The sequence below is a fragment of the Temnothorax americanus genome, unplaced genomic scaffold, assembly GCF_048541705.1.
Source record: "Temnothorax americanus isolate GAGA-0224 unplaced genomic scaffold, ASM4854170v1 Scaffold26, whole genome shotgun sequence".
Taxonomy (NCBI): Eukaryota; Metazoa; Arthropoda; class Insecta; order Hymenoptera; family Formicidae; genus Temnothorax; species Temnothorax americanus.
Window position 1 is genome coordinate 2,022,467 of NW_027509401.1, and position 14,125 is coordinate 2,036,591.

The window sequence follows — 14,125 nt, forward strand, 5'->3', positions numbered from 1 at the left end:
AGAAAATCGAATCTTCTCTTACGTTTAAATCAAGCTTTACATCATAAGCTCTCAATTTAAAGTGTTTAATACTAAATCTAAAGAATGAGTTTTCAAAGTAAATTGATATTTTAAAAATCTGTACTGGAGAGAGAACGTGCACGAACTCCGCGACCGATATATATATGATAAAAAAAATGCAACGCTATAGCGCGAGCGAACCGCGCCCGCAGAATGTACAATCGAAGATAAATTAATTACAATTGTCGTTCGGGTCTTCAACGCGGGACCCATATAGAAGAGGTTCAATCGATATTCACACATTTTAATATTTTTGCCTTTGTACAAAAGAAGAAGCGCGTCTCTTATTGGTCTGGTAATAAAATAGTACCTCGGCGGAGACTCTGCGCGTGGATCGACTCTCGAACGGAGAGGGCTCCTGCCACGCGAGTTCCTTGTTGCACATCAAGATCCACAAGTAATTTTCTTTCCTTTTTCTTTCTTCTCAATTTTTTATGCACCAATATGGTGTACGGTTTAGACACTCAGGCTCTAAATAATACCTGGCCGAGTTTTACCCGTTTTTGTCGGACATATTCGTCCGGATTCATCTCGAAACTAAAATTGGCTGTTCGTCGTTACTTACTCGTCGTCGAAGTCGTTTTTGTACTGTCCAATTCGACCTCGCGCCGAAAACATATGTCAGCGTGCAAACGCATATATTTAAAACGCACTTACAATTCGTATCGCATCGTACACTTAAAATGTTTTTAGAGGCCGGCTGTTAATTTCGTTCACGGTGTCATTTCGAAGAATTCAAGATTTAATAAAAAGCCTACGAATTACCGAGTTCATGTCTCAGCGATCTACCGCATTATCGCAAACGCACCGCACCTTCGAGCCTAAGCGCATGATCCTGAAAGTCCAGCTTCGTCGTTCGCAAAACGCTGTCTATCGCAAACGCTCGAACGCTCGACACCTCTCATCACGTTTTCGACTCGCATCGTCGTCATCCGTCCTTAAGAGTTCACCAGAGAACGCGGCACGCCCACGACACGCAACGGAAACGGTCCTAATGCACGTATGCGTTCGTTCTTACGACATTACGCTCATGCCTCTCTCTCGTTCTCTCTGGTTCTCGCTTCACTGGGTCCCGCGAGTCGCCTTACTGTCAGGGTCTGACGAGAGGCTTACCTCCGTAGGGGGCGGGATACTGCCCCGTCAACAGGGGATACCCTAGGCCCACGTGAGTGTGATGATGCGTGTGCACGTGTCGCTGTGGAGGCGGCGATCTGTTGTCCTTGCCGAGGTTGCCGCCACTGGCATCCACCGCGCCTTGCTGCTGCTGCTGGCTACCCGGTTGACCCTGCTGCTTGCCGGACGGCTGCTGACCCTGACCTGGGGGTGGGCCCGGGCCCGCAACCGACGTAGGCGGGCCGCTAGGGGGCCGGGCAGGGGTCGGGCCCGCCGAAGACGGGCTGGCGGACGCCGCGGATGTCTTGGGCGTCGGTGACTTGAGCGCGCGCTCCTGGAGCTCGTGTATCTTGTGCGCCGAGTAATACTGATTGGCGTGATGTTGGAGCAAGTCCAGCGCTTTGCCGCCGGGTGGCCGACTGAGGTCCTCCGGCGCGTGATACCTAGGTAGCTGGTGGAGATAGGGATTACTCGAATACGGACCGGGTACCAGCATGGGGCCGAGGCCGCGGTAGACCGGGTGACCCGGATCAAATGGCAGCGCACCGTAGTGTTGTGGCTGCATGTAACTGGGATGAATGTAAGCGTACTGCGAGGTAGGCGGCGGCGGCGGTCCCTGAGTCTCCATCGTCGGCTTTACGCCCTCCTGCTTGCTCTTTGAGTCTTCGCTCTTTCCGAGATCCTGTGGTTTTTCCTGCTTCGGCTGATGTTTCGGACTGGGCGGTGGTGCCTTTGCTTGTTGGCTCTGTTTATTTGCTTCCTCTTTTCTCCTTTGTTCACTCGGATACAGGTAATACCTTCTGTCGTCTTGAACAGGTCCCGGAGGAGGTGGCGGCGGTGCCGCTCGTTGACTCTGCGAGCTGTGGTAAACGTGGTACGGACTCATCTGACTCTTCATCTCGATGCTCTCCTTCAGTATCTGATGGTTCTCGTGCTGCTTGTCTTTCAGACTCGGCTGTGGCTGTGGTTCTTGCTTAATCTTGGCCTTTTGCTCATGCGGCTCCTGGTCCTGCGACTGCTGACTCTGTTGTTGCTGTTGCTGTTGCGATACTGGCTGCGGTGGCTGGTAGGCATAGCCTGGCGGCATATAACCACCGTAACCGCCATAGTAGTGCGGCTGCTGCTGCGGCTGCGGTACCGGTTGACTTAGCTCCTTCTTCTCTTTTTCCGACACGACGCTCTGTAAGCTCGCCATCGAAGGCATCTGCGGTATGTTAAGCGGTTTCATCTCCTGCTTGGGCGTAAGATCGCTCGGCTTCTGGTCTACCACCGGCTTGCTGTCCGAAACGTTGGACACGAGATAAGGTGACTGACCATAGTACGGGTACATACTGAAGTGCGCGGGCAGATGCGCTGGTGCCGTGGCCTTGTTGTCCTTTTCTTGACTCTGCTTGGACTTGTCCACCGGTTCGGCCTCGAGGACCGGCGCCGCGTCGTCCGATATGTCCGAGTAGGCCGGGCTTTGTACGTCGTCACGCGCCGAATCGACGATCGGCGCCTCGAGGGGCGATGGGTGCGGACTGCCGCCAGGCGATTTTCGCGACTTCTTCTTGTAGCCCTGCGGCTTGGAAGCGCGCGCGTCCGCGCTTGTCTTGCTCTTGTCCTGTTCCGGCATTAGCGCAGCCGTAGGTTTTACTTTGAACTGCGGCATCTTTGCCGCGGCGGCATGTAACGATACCGCAGTCGGGTACTGTTGCAAGTGCGATTGTACACCCTGACCTGGATGAGCTGACGGTGGCGGTGCCGCCTGTAAACCCGCTGCTTGTTGCGACACCTGGCTCGCAAGATTCTGTAAACCTGCGTGCTGACTGGCTATGCTTTGTAGACTGGCCTGTTGCTGTTGCTGTAATCCAGACGGCTGCACCACGTGAGCCTGCGCGGGCTGGCCCAGTTGAGCCGACAGGGGATGCTGCACCGTTTGCAACTGATGCGCCGGTGGCAGTTGTTGAACCGATGACTGCAGTTGCTGCTGCTGTTGCTGGCTGCCAACGCCAGGCTGTAGCTGTTGTTGGGGCGGTTGACCGACTTGTTGCAACGACTGCTGCGCTTGTTGCAGAAGAGGATTCTGCGATTGATGCGACTGTTGCATCTGAGACGGCTGTGGTGGCTGCGGTATATTGAGGGGTTGGGGGATGTTCGTGCTTGGATGCGGCGAAGGCACGGGCCTGGGGGACTGACTGAGATGCGGACTGGGACTCTGGGGCGGGTTCGACGAGCCTAACGACGATTGATTTTGTTGTTGTTGTTGTTGTTGTTGTTGCTGCTGCTGCTGTTGTTGCTGTTGCACAGATTGCTGCTGTTGCCTCGATGGCGCCGTAGAAGTGGGTGCTGGTAGATCGTCCTGGCCGAACCTGAGTACGCCTGGCTTGACAATACTTTTGTCCGCGAGCACAGGCGTGGGTGGTTCTATGCTGGGCGATGGGACCCGCGGGGGCGGCGGCGGCGTTTCCGGTGGCAGTCCCGCCGCCGGCGGACTCACCGCTCTCACCGGCGTTCCCTCGGGCTTGTCCGCAGGCGACTTTACTGGTGTAGCAGGGCTCGGTGCCTCGATATTGCTCTCGTCGTTCTCCGACATACTTGTAATGCCCTCCTTCGTATCGTCGTCGTCGGCGGAACCGTGTGCGTGACTCTGGTGATACTTGAGCCCGTTGATGTGTTTGTACTTTTTACTGCAGTTCGGCTCGGGACACTCGAGCAACACTGGACTAGCGGGTGGCGAGCCGCTGGGCGGCGTCGGCGGCGGTGCCCGTCGCTTGTTCTTGTCCTGCTCCTCCTCGGGTCCGCGAGACTTCCGCTTCGCCGCCGGATCCGGTCGCGGCGGTACAAATGCCGCCGGACTCGGGCTGGCCGCTGGTGAACCCTGCGCGCCCCGACGACCCTTGCCGCCGTTGCGCAGCTTGCTGTGCACGGAACTCCTCGTCTCCGTGAAGTTGCTCAGGTCGTTGCCGGGCGTGGAGTTCGCCGCGGCACGGCCGCGTTTACCGCGACCCTTAGGTGTCCGGGCATCCAGGTCGCTGGTCGGCGAATCGCAGAAACGTGGCGGCGCCCAATCGTGACGCGTGCAGTCCAACAGGGTCCCGACGTACGTTTTACCCCGCCACGTAACGTTCACCACTAGTACACCTGCAATAGAAAGAACGTCGTCATTTTTATGATCGGTAGAAGCGATTTTTCGAGCCCCGTAATTGCCTTACTGATAACTTTGAAACAAATCAACAAGCTCGTTTATAATTTCCAAATCTGCTGTGGAATCTCTGCTATATAAATAAGTGAAATATCTATGTTTTTGCTTAGCTATTGGATTCGGTATGGTTCTTTACGGCAATTTTGCGTATAATTTGTTAAATTTTAAAGAATTATGTTTGTTTTCGAATCTCCATGAAATAGATTCTAAATAACATAAATTGATGTTAAGACTTTGTTAATTTATATTTGTTGTGTGACATTATTTTATATATACTACTGTAGAAATAATAAATCTAAACAGTCGTGCATTCCTCTCATTTATCAGCAATTTCTGATTAAAAAAAAACTTATGCATGCCGCAACTTAGCGCAACGCTCAAAGTGATTCGGTGTCGAGCGAAAGAAATAGGTGAAGACGAAAGAAGGCGACGAGAATCTCGCGTGTTCAACGAAGAAATACAGCTGTATATCGCTTCGCTGACGGAACAACGCGTAAAGCTACGGGCGAGGGAAAAACCGGTCCTAAAATACGGCGGTTTTAACCCCCGGGTACCCCTCGAACAGTTTCATCGCGTAATAAGTTTCGTGGCAACCTGTGACGAGCTAACTCGCATCTGTCTCCCTTCTTTCCTCTTCGTTCTTGCGCGATCAGCGCCGCTAATTGAAAATATCTCGCCCGTGCACGCGCAAGAAAACGCGGCGCGTTCGCAGGTGATCTCGACGATGATTCTGCATCAGGTGTTCCCGACCGCGGAACTCCCGTGTTCCACACAAAGTGCGCGGCTAAATTACTTTCGCGTTCGCGTAATAGGGAGAGTCCAATCGGCGTAAATCGAATTGGCACCACGGGGCGCCGCACCAGATTCAAATGTTAAAGCTTCGGGGGAACGAGCGACGTGATCTGCGAGCGAGTGAAAGGGATAGTTTCACATTAACGTTGTTCTTGGAACGTCCGGCTCTTCATCTCGTGAAAGTATTAATTGTAAGGCTTTAAAAAAAGAAAGAAATCTAAGAGAATTGGCTCTTTTGAAACGACGAGACCGTTAAAATTGACCGAGAAAAGATAATTTAAATGCGTAATACTCCGGCCGGAGATAAGGCTGAGTTCATACGACGAGAAAAGATTCTTTTATTTTCATCGCTCGGATTAACTCTTTCTTCGGGAGGCAATTCTCTCCCGATGGGGTATCGTTTAAAAATAGATATCTCCGTCCGGGATGAAAACGTCCGTGGAAGATCGCCTCGAAACGAGCCTCGTCGTTTGCATCTGCGAGGTTCCCTTCGCGCGGACTCGGATCGTGAATCGAGAACCGAAAATAAAGGAGCGAGCGGCGCGGGAACCTGGGGGAAAAAATAGAGGCGCGCGCACAAAAAGAACAATAAAAACAGCGGAAGTTCCAAGGCGACCGAAGTTCCTAAAAGCCACATGACACCGTGTTTCTCCTCCATCTGTCAGACACACGTCTCGCTCTTTTTCTCTCCCGTCTCGAGGGCGAGAGACGAGATGTCTCGTTGTTTCTTTCTCCAACCCGCGGCGTGCCCCCTCGTTTTCGCTCTGTTTCTCTTCTCCCTTCCTTCTCGGCCGCGCGGCAGAAACCTCGGGGGCATTTTGGTTGATTGAGTCGTCCCCTCGCGCATCGACGTCATTCCCATTTGCCGCGAAAGATAAACGTATGGGCGAGCACCGGGGGATGATGATAAATCCGCGCGTCTCACCCCGGTCATGTGCCTTTTCATTCCATCCGTTTCGTGGCAACCTGACACGAACCTCGTTTTCCCCCGTCCCACCGAACTAGCGCTATAATTTCTTCTATTTTTCTTCTTTCACCCTTTCTGAACTTTAACGCCGGTCGAATGCGCGGAATGACCAAATTACCTTCTAATAATTTGAAGAGGCATTCGGTTTCACGTCGATACACATTTTACTTTGAACAAACTCGTAGTAAAACTGTTGAAACTGTGCCGTCGAAAAAGAATTAGTAAAGAGCAATTGTTACATGAAGAATGAAAGAATCAACTGTATCTTTCGTGTCATCTCTTACACGATGTCTCCTCCGGATGCTCTCTTACATGATAACAGCTGTTGAATGAATTCAACATTAAGTTTCACATTCGGCCTCGCGCGATTGGTTTCTCATGGAGTTAATAGAATCTTCCGCGATACGGTAAACGAATAATCGCGCGTTTCGCGAAGAGATTGCGGTCGCGGCAGCTGCTCGCACGAAGTCACATCCAAGCATTATTTGTCCGTTTCCTTTTCCTGAAAGCCGGCGGACGATAAAAGGGCTCTTTTCCGAAGCGGGAGATTTGCGGTCGCGGTCGAAGGAAACCCGGGGAACCGCACCGAGGACGAGGAGGAAAAGCCGCGCTGTCGCGCAGTAAAACGACGAGTTAATCTCTTCTCAAGCGATATCGCCGCTGCGGCGATATCTCGAAGCCGGAGAAGAGCTCTCTTGCCTCCACGTCGTTATAGCAGCTGTCACGTGAAATCACGTCTGGTGTTAGCCGCCCTCTGAGCGACGACAATCGCGGTCGTTGCTCTAAAACGAGAGATTGCTTTCGGGTACACGAGCGGGATTTCTCCTCGCACCGAAAACTCGTCACAGCGGAAGTCTCTTGCGAGACTCGAGCGTGCCTCGTTTATCGATGTGCCGAGAGAAGCATTAAATTTCGAGAGAGCGTGCGCATTTCACGTCTAATCCGATTTTGACGGATTTTAGGGGAGAAAAATCGCGTCGCCAAACGCAAAGATAAAACAAGTATCAGCGAGTTTTTGACATATTATTTATAGCATTTGCTCGCCGCGTGCGATCGCCGAATTAAAAACACGATAATTTTTTATCGTAGTGTGCCAGATGAGCATTTCAACTCGTAAAACAAAATAAAACAAAATTTAAATTTAATACTGGACATTTTCAAATAATACAGGAACCATCTATAAATTTTATTTTAAATATTGTATTTTAAAAATATAATATTGGAAATATCCGACTATATGTTATGTGGAGGAGGGGGGAGGAATTAATAATTGCAACATGGTCGGATGATATACCGATGATATCGCGCGCTCGATAAAGTCCGCAAAGCAGAACGAAGCGGAACGAAGCGATGCAGCTGCCAGGCGAAACGTGAAATCACGGGGCAGCGTTATTTGTCCTCGCCGAATGGCGGTCGCCTGTGGCGCCCGGAGACAACATCGACCGAGAACCGAGATCAGTCTGGAAATAAGTGGATTTTCTTTCGGCTTCAGAGAGCTGCTCGCAGTCGCGACTGCGGAGGTCTTTCAGAAACGAGATGTATTCAAGATCTCCAGATGGAAGAAGTGGAAAAAGATACGCGTCCTACTAGAAGTCGCGTCTTTTCTTCCCGACATTTAACTTATTGTATAAGTTTCTTCGTGAAATTTGCAACAAATGTCGATATTATTGTGTCACATAATCCGATAAATATGTACGAAGTAATATATACGGAACACATAGATATTAATTATATTTTGTTGCAATATATAGCACCGATCTTTTATTGAATGCAAATTTAATTAATATGTTAAAGGTCTTCCATAAATTATAATATATTTTAATCTTGTAAATAAAAATTCTTATTTACGCAAATACTAAAAAGTTCAAAAGTTCAAAAATTTATTTTTATGATAATATCTATCATCCAATTTTTACAAACGAGCAGATATTCCAAATTCGTTAAAGAGCCTGCAGTATCGGCAAGAAGTGACATCCAGTAGGCGAGATAGAAAGGGCAGATTGTAAGAGGAGGAGACCTAAGAAGAAGCAAGAGCAGATTCCGCCGAGGTGAAGCGAGAGATGTTCCAAAGATCGATAACAAGCTGTATAACTCTAGCTTCCTTCCACGAGAGAGAGAAAACTTCTCTCTTTCTCCCCTTCTCGCTTCTCTCTCTTCTCTCATCCTTCCTTTCCCGTCTCCTCCTCCGTGCCCGCCCTGTCGCGTCTCCGACAAGCATCCTTTCATCAACGTCTCTGTGATCCAACTAAACTACCCTGACATCGACAAAACCAGGTCCGATGGGAGATAGACGCCTTTACGATATACACCTCGCTCACGGTGGTGCCTGTAATTGTATTAGTGGCTCGTTCGTGCATCAGCCTTCTCACAATCTCCGCGTAATGCTTTTCCTGTACAAGAGTACAAGATATCCGGAACGCGCTCATGAGATATCACACGGATCAGAATCTTAAACATGGATATAAATCCTTCGACAAAATAAATTCTTTGTTTTAACTACTACAATTAACGTCAGAACCAAAATACGAAAGCAGAATAATTTCAAAATCATGAAAATTGTATTTTCGTACTATAAATAGCTTATAATAATCAATAAAGCAACTTTAATTTTTATTCTTTCTTTTTAATTTGTTTACCGAGACGCTTGAAAGAATAAACAAGTTTGGAACGAAAAATTAGTATATATATTAAAATAAAAATATTAAATTAAAATAAAATTTGGATAAAAAAGTTTACTTTCTTGGTGACTGAAAGTGACCACATTGCGGACGCCAATACGCAACGAAAATGCGTGTTATTGCGCGATACACGTTATCGGCGGTTTAGTACGATGGCCGATCGGCAGTCATTAGTTACACGCGCACGCACGCATAATTACACATTCGCGAGTATGACATTTATTGCCGGAGATTAACCTGTTAGCTTCGCGGAATTATTAATGTGCCGCGTTTATAAAGTGGGAGATGTAAATCGGGGCCGATCGACGGAGGGCGGGCGACGCGGCACGCCGCGAGTCGTCGTCGTCATCGTCGCCGCGCGCGCGCGGCGTGCAAATATAACTCATCGTTTGACTTCGTTTGCTTATCCACGCGTGTCGAATGCCTTACGTAATTACCGAGCGCGTGGCTCGCGTACACGCGAGAAAGAAATCGCCCGCCTTCTTAATCGCTCGCTTCCCGGAAAAATTTCTCAGGGGGGGATCTTAACGTGCCTATTATGAACGGATCGACGACGTGTCTCGTTAGGCGTGATAATGGCAATCACGAGATATGGGTTTTAAAAAGGAAGGACACGCGAATCAACAAATTCAATTTGCGCTTGACATATATCGTGGAAATGCATGACTGTCGGCGAGATCGTCGAAAGCCATACGCTTTGATCAATTTGAAGTTCGGTTCTTCCTCGAAGATGTCAGTGAATACTTATTCCTCTTTAAAGATCAAAGGCTGACGGTAAAGAGCTTATGGCAAATTAAGCTTCAAAAGAGAAGATGGACGATAAAATCTTGTTTTTCTCGCTTCATTGTAAAAATGCACGCTTCTATAAAGTAAAACTGTAAAGTCTGTAAATGTGGGAGAACCGGGAACCGTTCGTACGTTATGATTTCCTCGTTACGCGACTATTACATTTCTAAACGTAATCACGATCGCGACGGAGGCGAGAAGTTTCAGAGGAACGGAAGTGGAAGGTAGAACGGATGAATTTGCTATAAAGTAAAGCGGCGCGAAGAGGCAGCAGCCGCGAAACCAGAACAGACGTGCTCAAGATTCCGTCGCTGTTTTTTATTTCTTTCGCCGATAATAACACGCTGGTAGAAGCTCTTCTCTCTTTTTCTCCCTCTATCTCTCTTTCTCTATCCCTCTAGTATCTTTTTCTCATGTCTCGCCGGGAGTCAAAGATGGAGAACCGGCCGAAGAGTAAAGAGAAGAGAAATAACAAGGAGATGAAAAGAGGTAGAAGAAGACGGGGCGAGCCGAGCGAAACGAGAGGAGAGAGAGAGAGAGAGAGAGGAGAGAGAGAGGGATGAAGGGCGATGGAAGAGTTATAGGGATGCGAGAGGAGGAAAGCGGAGGGAGGAGGATGGGAGGTGAAAGGAGAGAGGATGTAGCAGCAGGATATCAGCAGCGAACGACGAAAGTAATAAAACTTGAATGGATGGCAGGCTCGGACAGATTGGTCGGCCATTCAATTGGGAATTCGACGAATTTATGGACTTCCTAATCTGCCATTATGGACGGCCATTTAGGAACTCCCTTTCGTGTCTAGCTTCGTCCGCGTCGTTTGTTCTTTTGATGGCGAACAAAGCAGGGAAAGAGAACGGCAGCAGTCTCACAGATGCTTCCGAGATCTAATCCATACGTCAATTCAAATGGAATATCGCTCCAGAAAAAAATAACTTATGCTAATGTTATTTGATGCGGTTGCATGCTCTACAAACGTTTCCTCTCGTGTATCATTCGATATAATCTCACCGCTTAAAATTAATTTCTAATTAAAAGTAATTTTACCGGATATGTAATATGTTATCTCTGTACGTGTATCCATGTTCAACATCTGTTTGTTTCCTCTTGTGCAAATTTAAAGGTACGAAAAAAAAACAGCTGTTAAAAGCATACGCGTAAATGCACGCTTTTGACGCAGTTTTTATGTGAAAAGTGCCAAACGCCAGTTTTATCTACTCCGAGCTCAAGGCACTTACATTTCAAAAGATAGTCGTTATTTATTAAGTAGATTAAACTTTACATTAGAATCCCACGAATTACCGTCACGGCGGAGGAAGCACATTTTCCCTTTAGAAAACTTTGAAACTCCATTTCTCAGTTTTGACGTGGAAGCGTTTGGCTCCTTTCACATAATGGCCGTTCATTTATCCTTACTTCGCGAAGGGGATCCAGCGGTGAAAAACAGCTACTCGATTCGACCGCCTTCGAGAGAGAACGATCATAAAGTGGACCTTTGGTGCTGCGGAGAAAAGAAGAGGGGAAAAACACGAAGAACATACGAGAAAAGGACGGGGAGAAAAGATAGAAAGGGAAAAAGCGGGAGAGAAAGAGACGGGAAAGGACAAAGAGTGGAAGAGGGAAGAGGCAAGCCGGGGAGAGTCACGATGTAGTTTAACCCGACGACAACCACAACCGCGGCATTACATATAATACCTGTCTGACAAGCTACCTTTATACCCGTGTTGTATCGGCCAAGTGTGTACGTAATGTACGTATGTATGCGCGCGCGCACACGTGTGAGTGTGTGTGTGTGTGTTTAATACTGGCCTGTGTGTGCGAAACACGCGCTTTTGTGTGCACGCGGAGTTTACCGCACGGCATGCATATAAGCGTATGCGGTTGCGTGTGCCCGCGTTGCACGCTCGAGTGTGGTTCGAGAATTCGAGGATTCGGGTAAAACTAATTGTAGACCTGTCCGAAACGGTTGGCAGGATCCTTGCGTATCGCATGCGAACAGACCTTCATCGATTTTCATGGGCATAATTATACCTTTAGTAATTATGTGTGTATGTATGTCACATTTTGTACATTGTTGCGTACACCTTTTTGATGTTGCGAAAAGAAGCTTTATGCGACGAAGTGAATTGAGTTCAAAAGTATTCGTTACGTAAACCATAATGAGGGATAATTTTCAGGTATTCTGTATATACGCGTGCGTTTAAATGTCTCAATATTGTAGAATTTATTTATATTCATGAACATGTATTATGCGCAGCCGTCACGTTTTGTCACGAATGCGTAAACGTTGGTATAATACGACGCGTGGGCGAAGTATTCGCGTGTATTTATTCGCGTAGCGTGTGGCTTTCTTTATATAATTTCCGCAGATCGCTTTAATCGTATTAGATCGAAGACATCGTCGTTGAAGCATACGACGAATAGAGCTCGGGAGACCTTCCCAAGGAAGATGACCTATTAGCGAAATTGGAATTAATTATGCTCACCTGCGGTAGAATTAATTATTTCGCCGCAGAGAGCGTCTCCCGGCACTTTTGTTTTAATTTCATTCTACGTAGGTACATCAGTTTTATCTCGCGTGCGAGTCGAGTCGCGGCGAATTATTGTATATCGTTATTATATCGCGGTTCGTTATTATATAAGGAATGATAAGAAAGAAAAAGTATTAATAAACTTTCAGACTAGCAGTCGCCGAAGAAGGTGAAAAAAAGTCGATCGAAATGTGCTATCAAGCGTAATCTTTAGTGTATTGCAAATTTTAGCGTGAATGAGGAATAAATGGAGTTCCTCGTTAAAAGCGTTATGTATTTTTAATCAATTGTATACAATTGATTAACGAGTCAAATTAGTTAACGTTCACCAACTGAAAAATAGCACGGTAAATTTTTAAATATCTTATTAGTCATCAATCAAATTAAATTTCAATATTCATTACTGGAATTCAGATAAAAGTTTTACTGAATAAATTTTAAACGCGTTATTGATTTTCGCGTACATTTTCTACGCTTTCTGATATGTCGACGCTAACTAGTACGAGTCGCATAATTTATTTAAAGCGCGTTCTATACTTCATTAATGCAATAAGTAATGAAGTAAGTGCCACGTAGAATGTACGTCCATCAGGGCCTCACGCATACACAGACGTAGTCTTAAATATTTAAATATTTTCTTTATCAACACTCCAGGTTATTACATTATTCCGCGCGCAACACAGCTAGTGCGTTTCGCATTGGAGCAACTGGAGAATTAGCGTTTCAGCTTAGCGACGCGTATACGAACCGTAAAACAACGGCGAATGTTAAGCTTATGGAACGTATGCTAACAAGCATGAAAGCTTAAACCCCAGATAAATTAATCTGCATTACTTCGCGCAAACGTGATCGTTATCGAGTTACCGCTACTTTGACTGTCGAAATGGTTTTAATAAGCGTGCATACGATCCAATTACGTAGTTTATCCGCGTTTGTTCTAATCACACTCATTACTCGTGAAAATACACCGGCGTGACAGTGCAATATTTCGGTGTAACGTTGCGGTAAATTAGTTGGGACAATCGCGCGAAAAGCATTAATTCTTTCACGCGCGATCACGTTTCTTTTTAAAATAAAAACTCGGTTTAAAAGAAATTAAATAAAAAAAGTAAATAGAAAATTTCTGAAAGAATATATAAATTGGAACGCACGTATAAAATATGAAGTGTCGCATTCTGTATATATTGTAATTACGATTGCTGATCGATCTTGGCAAACGAAATAATGATGTCGGGATTACAACACGCTTTTATTTAACCGACTTTTCCGGCCGGCGGAATATCGGACGGATATTTATAACCCTGAATCGTTCGAGCAGCAACAAGATCGATCGAGCGCTATTCCTATTACATCGGTGCTCTCCGAATGTTTACCCGGGGCAAACGATTGATTGATCATCGGTGCTAGTTATTTTCAGTCGACACGAGACGATACAACTTTTATTCCATCGACGATTATTATTTCTTCGCGCGACTATGCGGGACGCCGCATCACAACAACCAGCATTCGTCAATTGTTATTTGCTAACTGTAGATAATGGAATTAAATCTAGATCAGAGTTTCGATCATACTTTACAAAAGTAAATCAAATTTCGATGAAAGATTGCTTGAAATTAATCCACAAACAAAAAGTTCCGTGTTATTTTTATTCCTGACTGCTATCAACCGCGAAGACTTCTTCCGCTAGCCTTTTATTTAAATCTTCACAATATCGACTCGTCTCGAATTCATCAAGAGGTACTTTATTCACGTCTCCGTTATTGAACTTCCCATTTAGCCGTTTATCCTCTCTATGAAATTTGTCATGTGAATATACACAAGTCGACGTCGATTTACTCGCGTTTCCGACGTACGAAAATTAAAAAGACATCGCCGGGAAATATCCCGAGCGATGTCTGACGTTCGAGACATTACATTCAATTTATACATTCGTGAGATATTGTACATCACTTGTCATATTGTACATTCAATTACACTCGTCAGATATTGTACGTCATATTGTATATGACAAAATATT

The 14,125-nt window shown here is 46.6% G+C and overlaps 1 protein-coding gene across 3 annotated transcripts in view; it reads right to left on the bottom strand.

The window, feature by feature from the left end:
- The window catches only part of LOC143899297 (uncharacterized), a 151,378-nt gene that overhangs the window by 7,799 nt on the left and 129,454 nt on the right, over positions 1 to 14,125 (bottom strand). For all 3 annotated transcript variants that reach the window (XM_077409514.1, XM_077409516.1, XM_077409515.1), the window contains exon 4: positions 1,174 to 4,296. In XM_077409514.1, the coding sequence (XP_077265640.1) occupies positions 1,174 to 4,296 (3,123 nt within the window). The remainder of the gene's footprint in view (positions 1 to 1,173; positions 4,297 to 14,125) is intronic.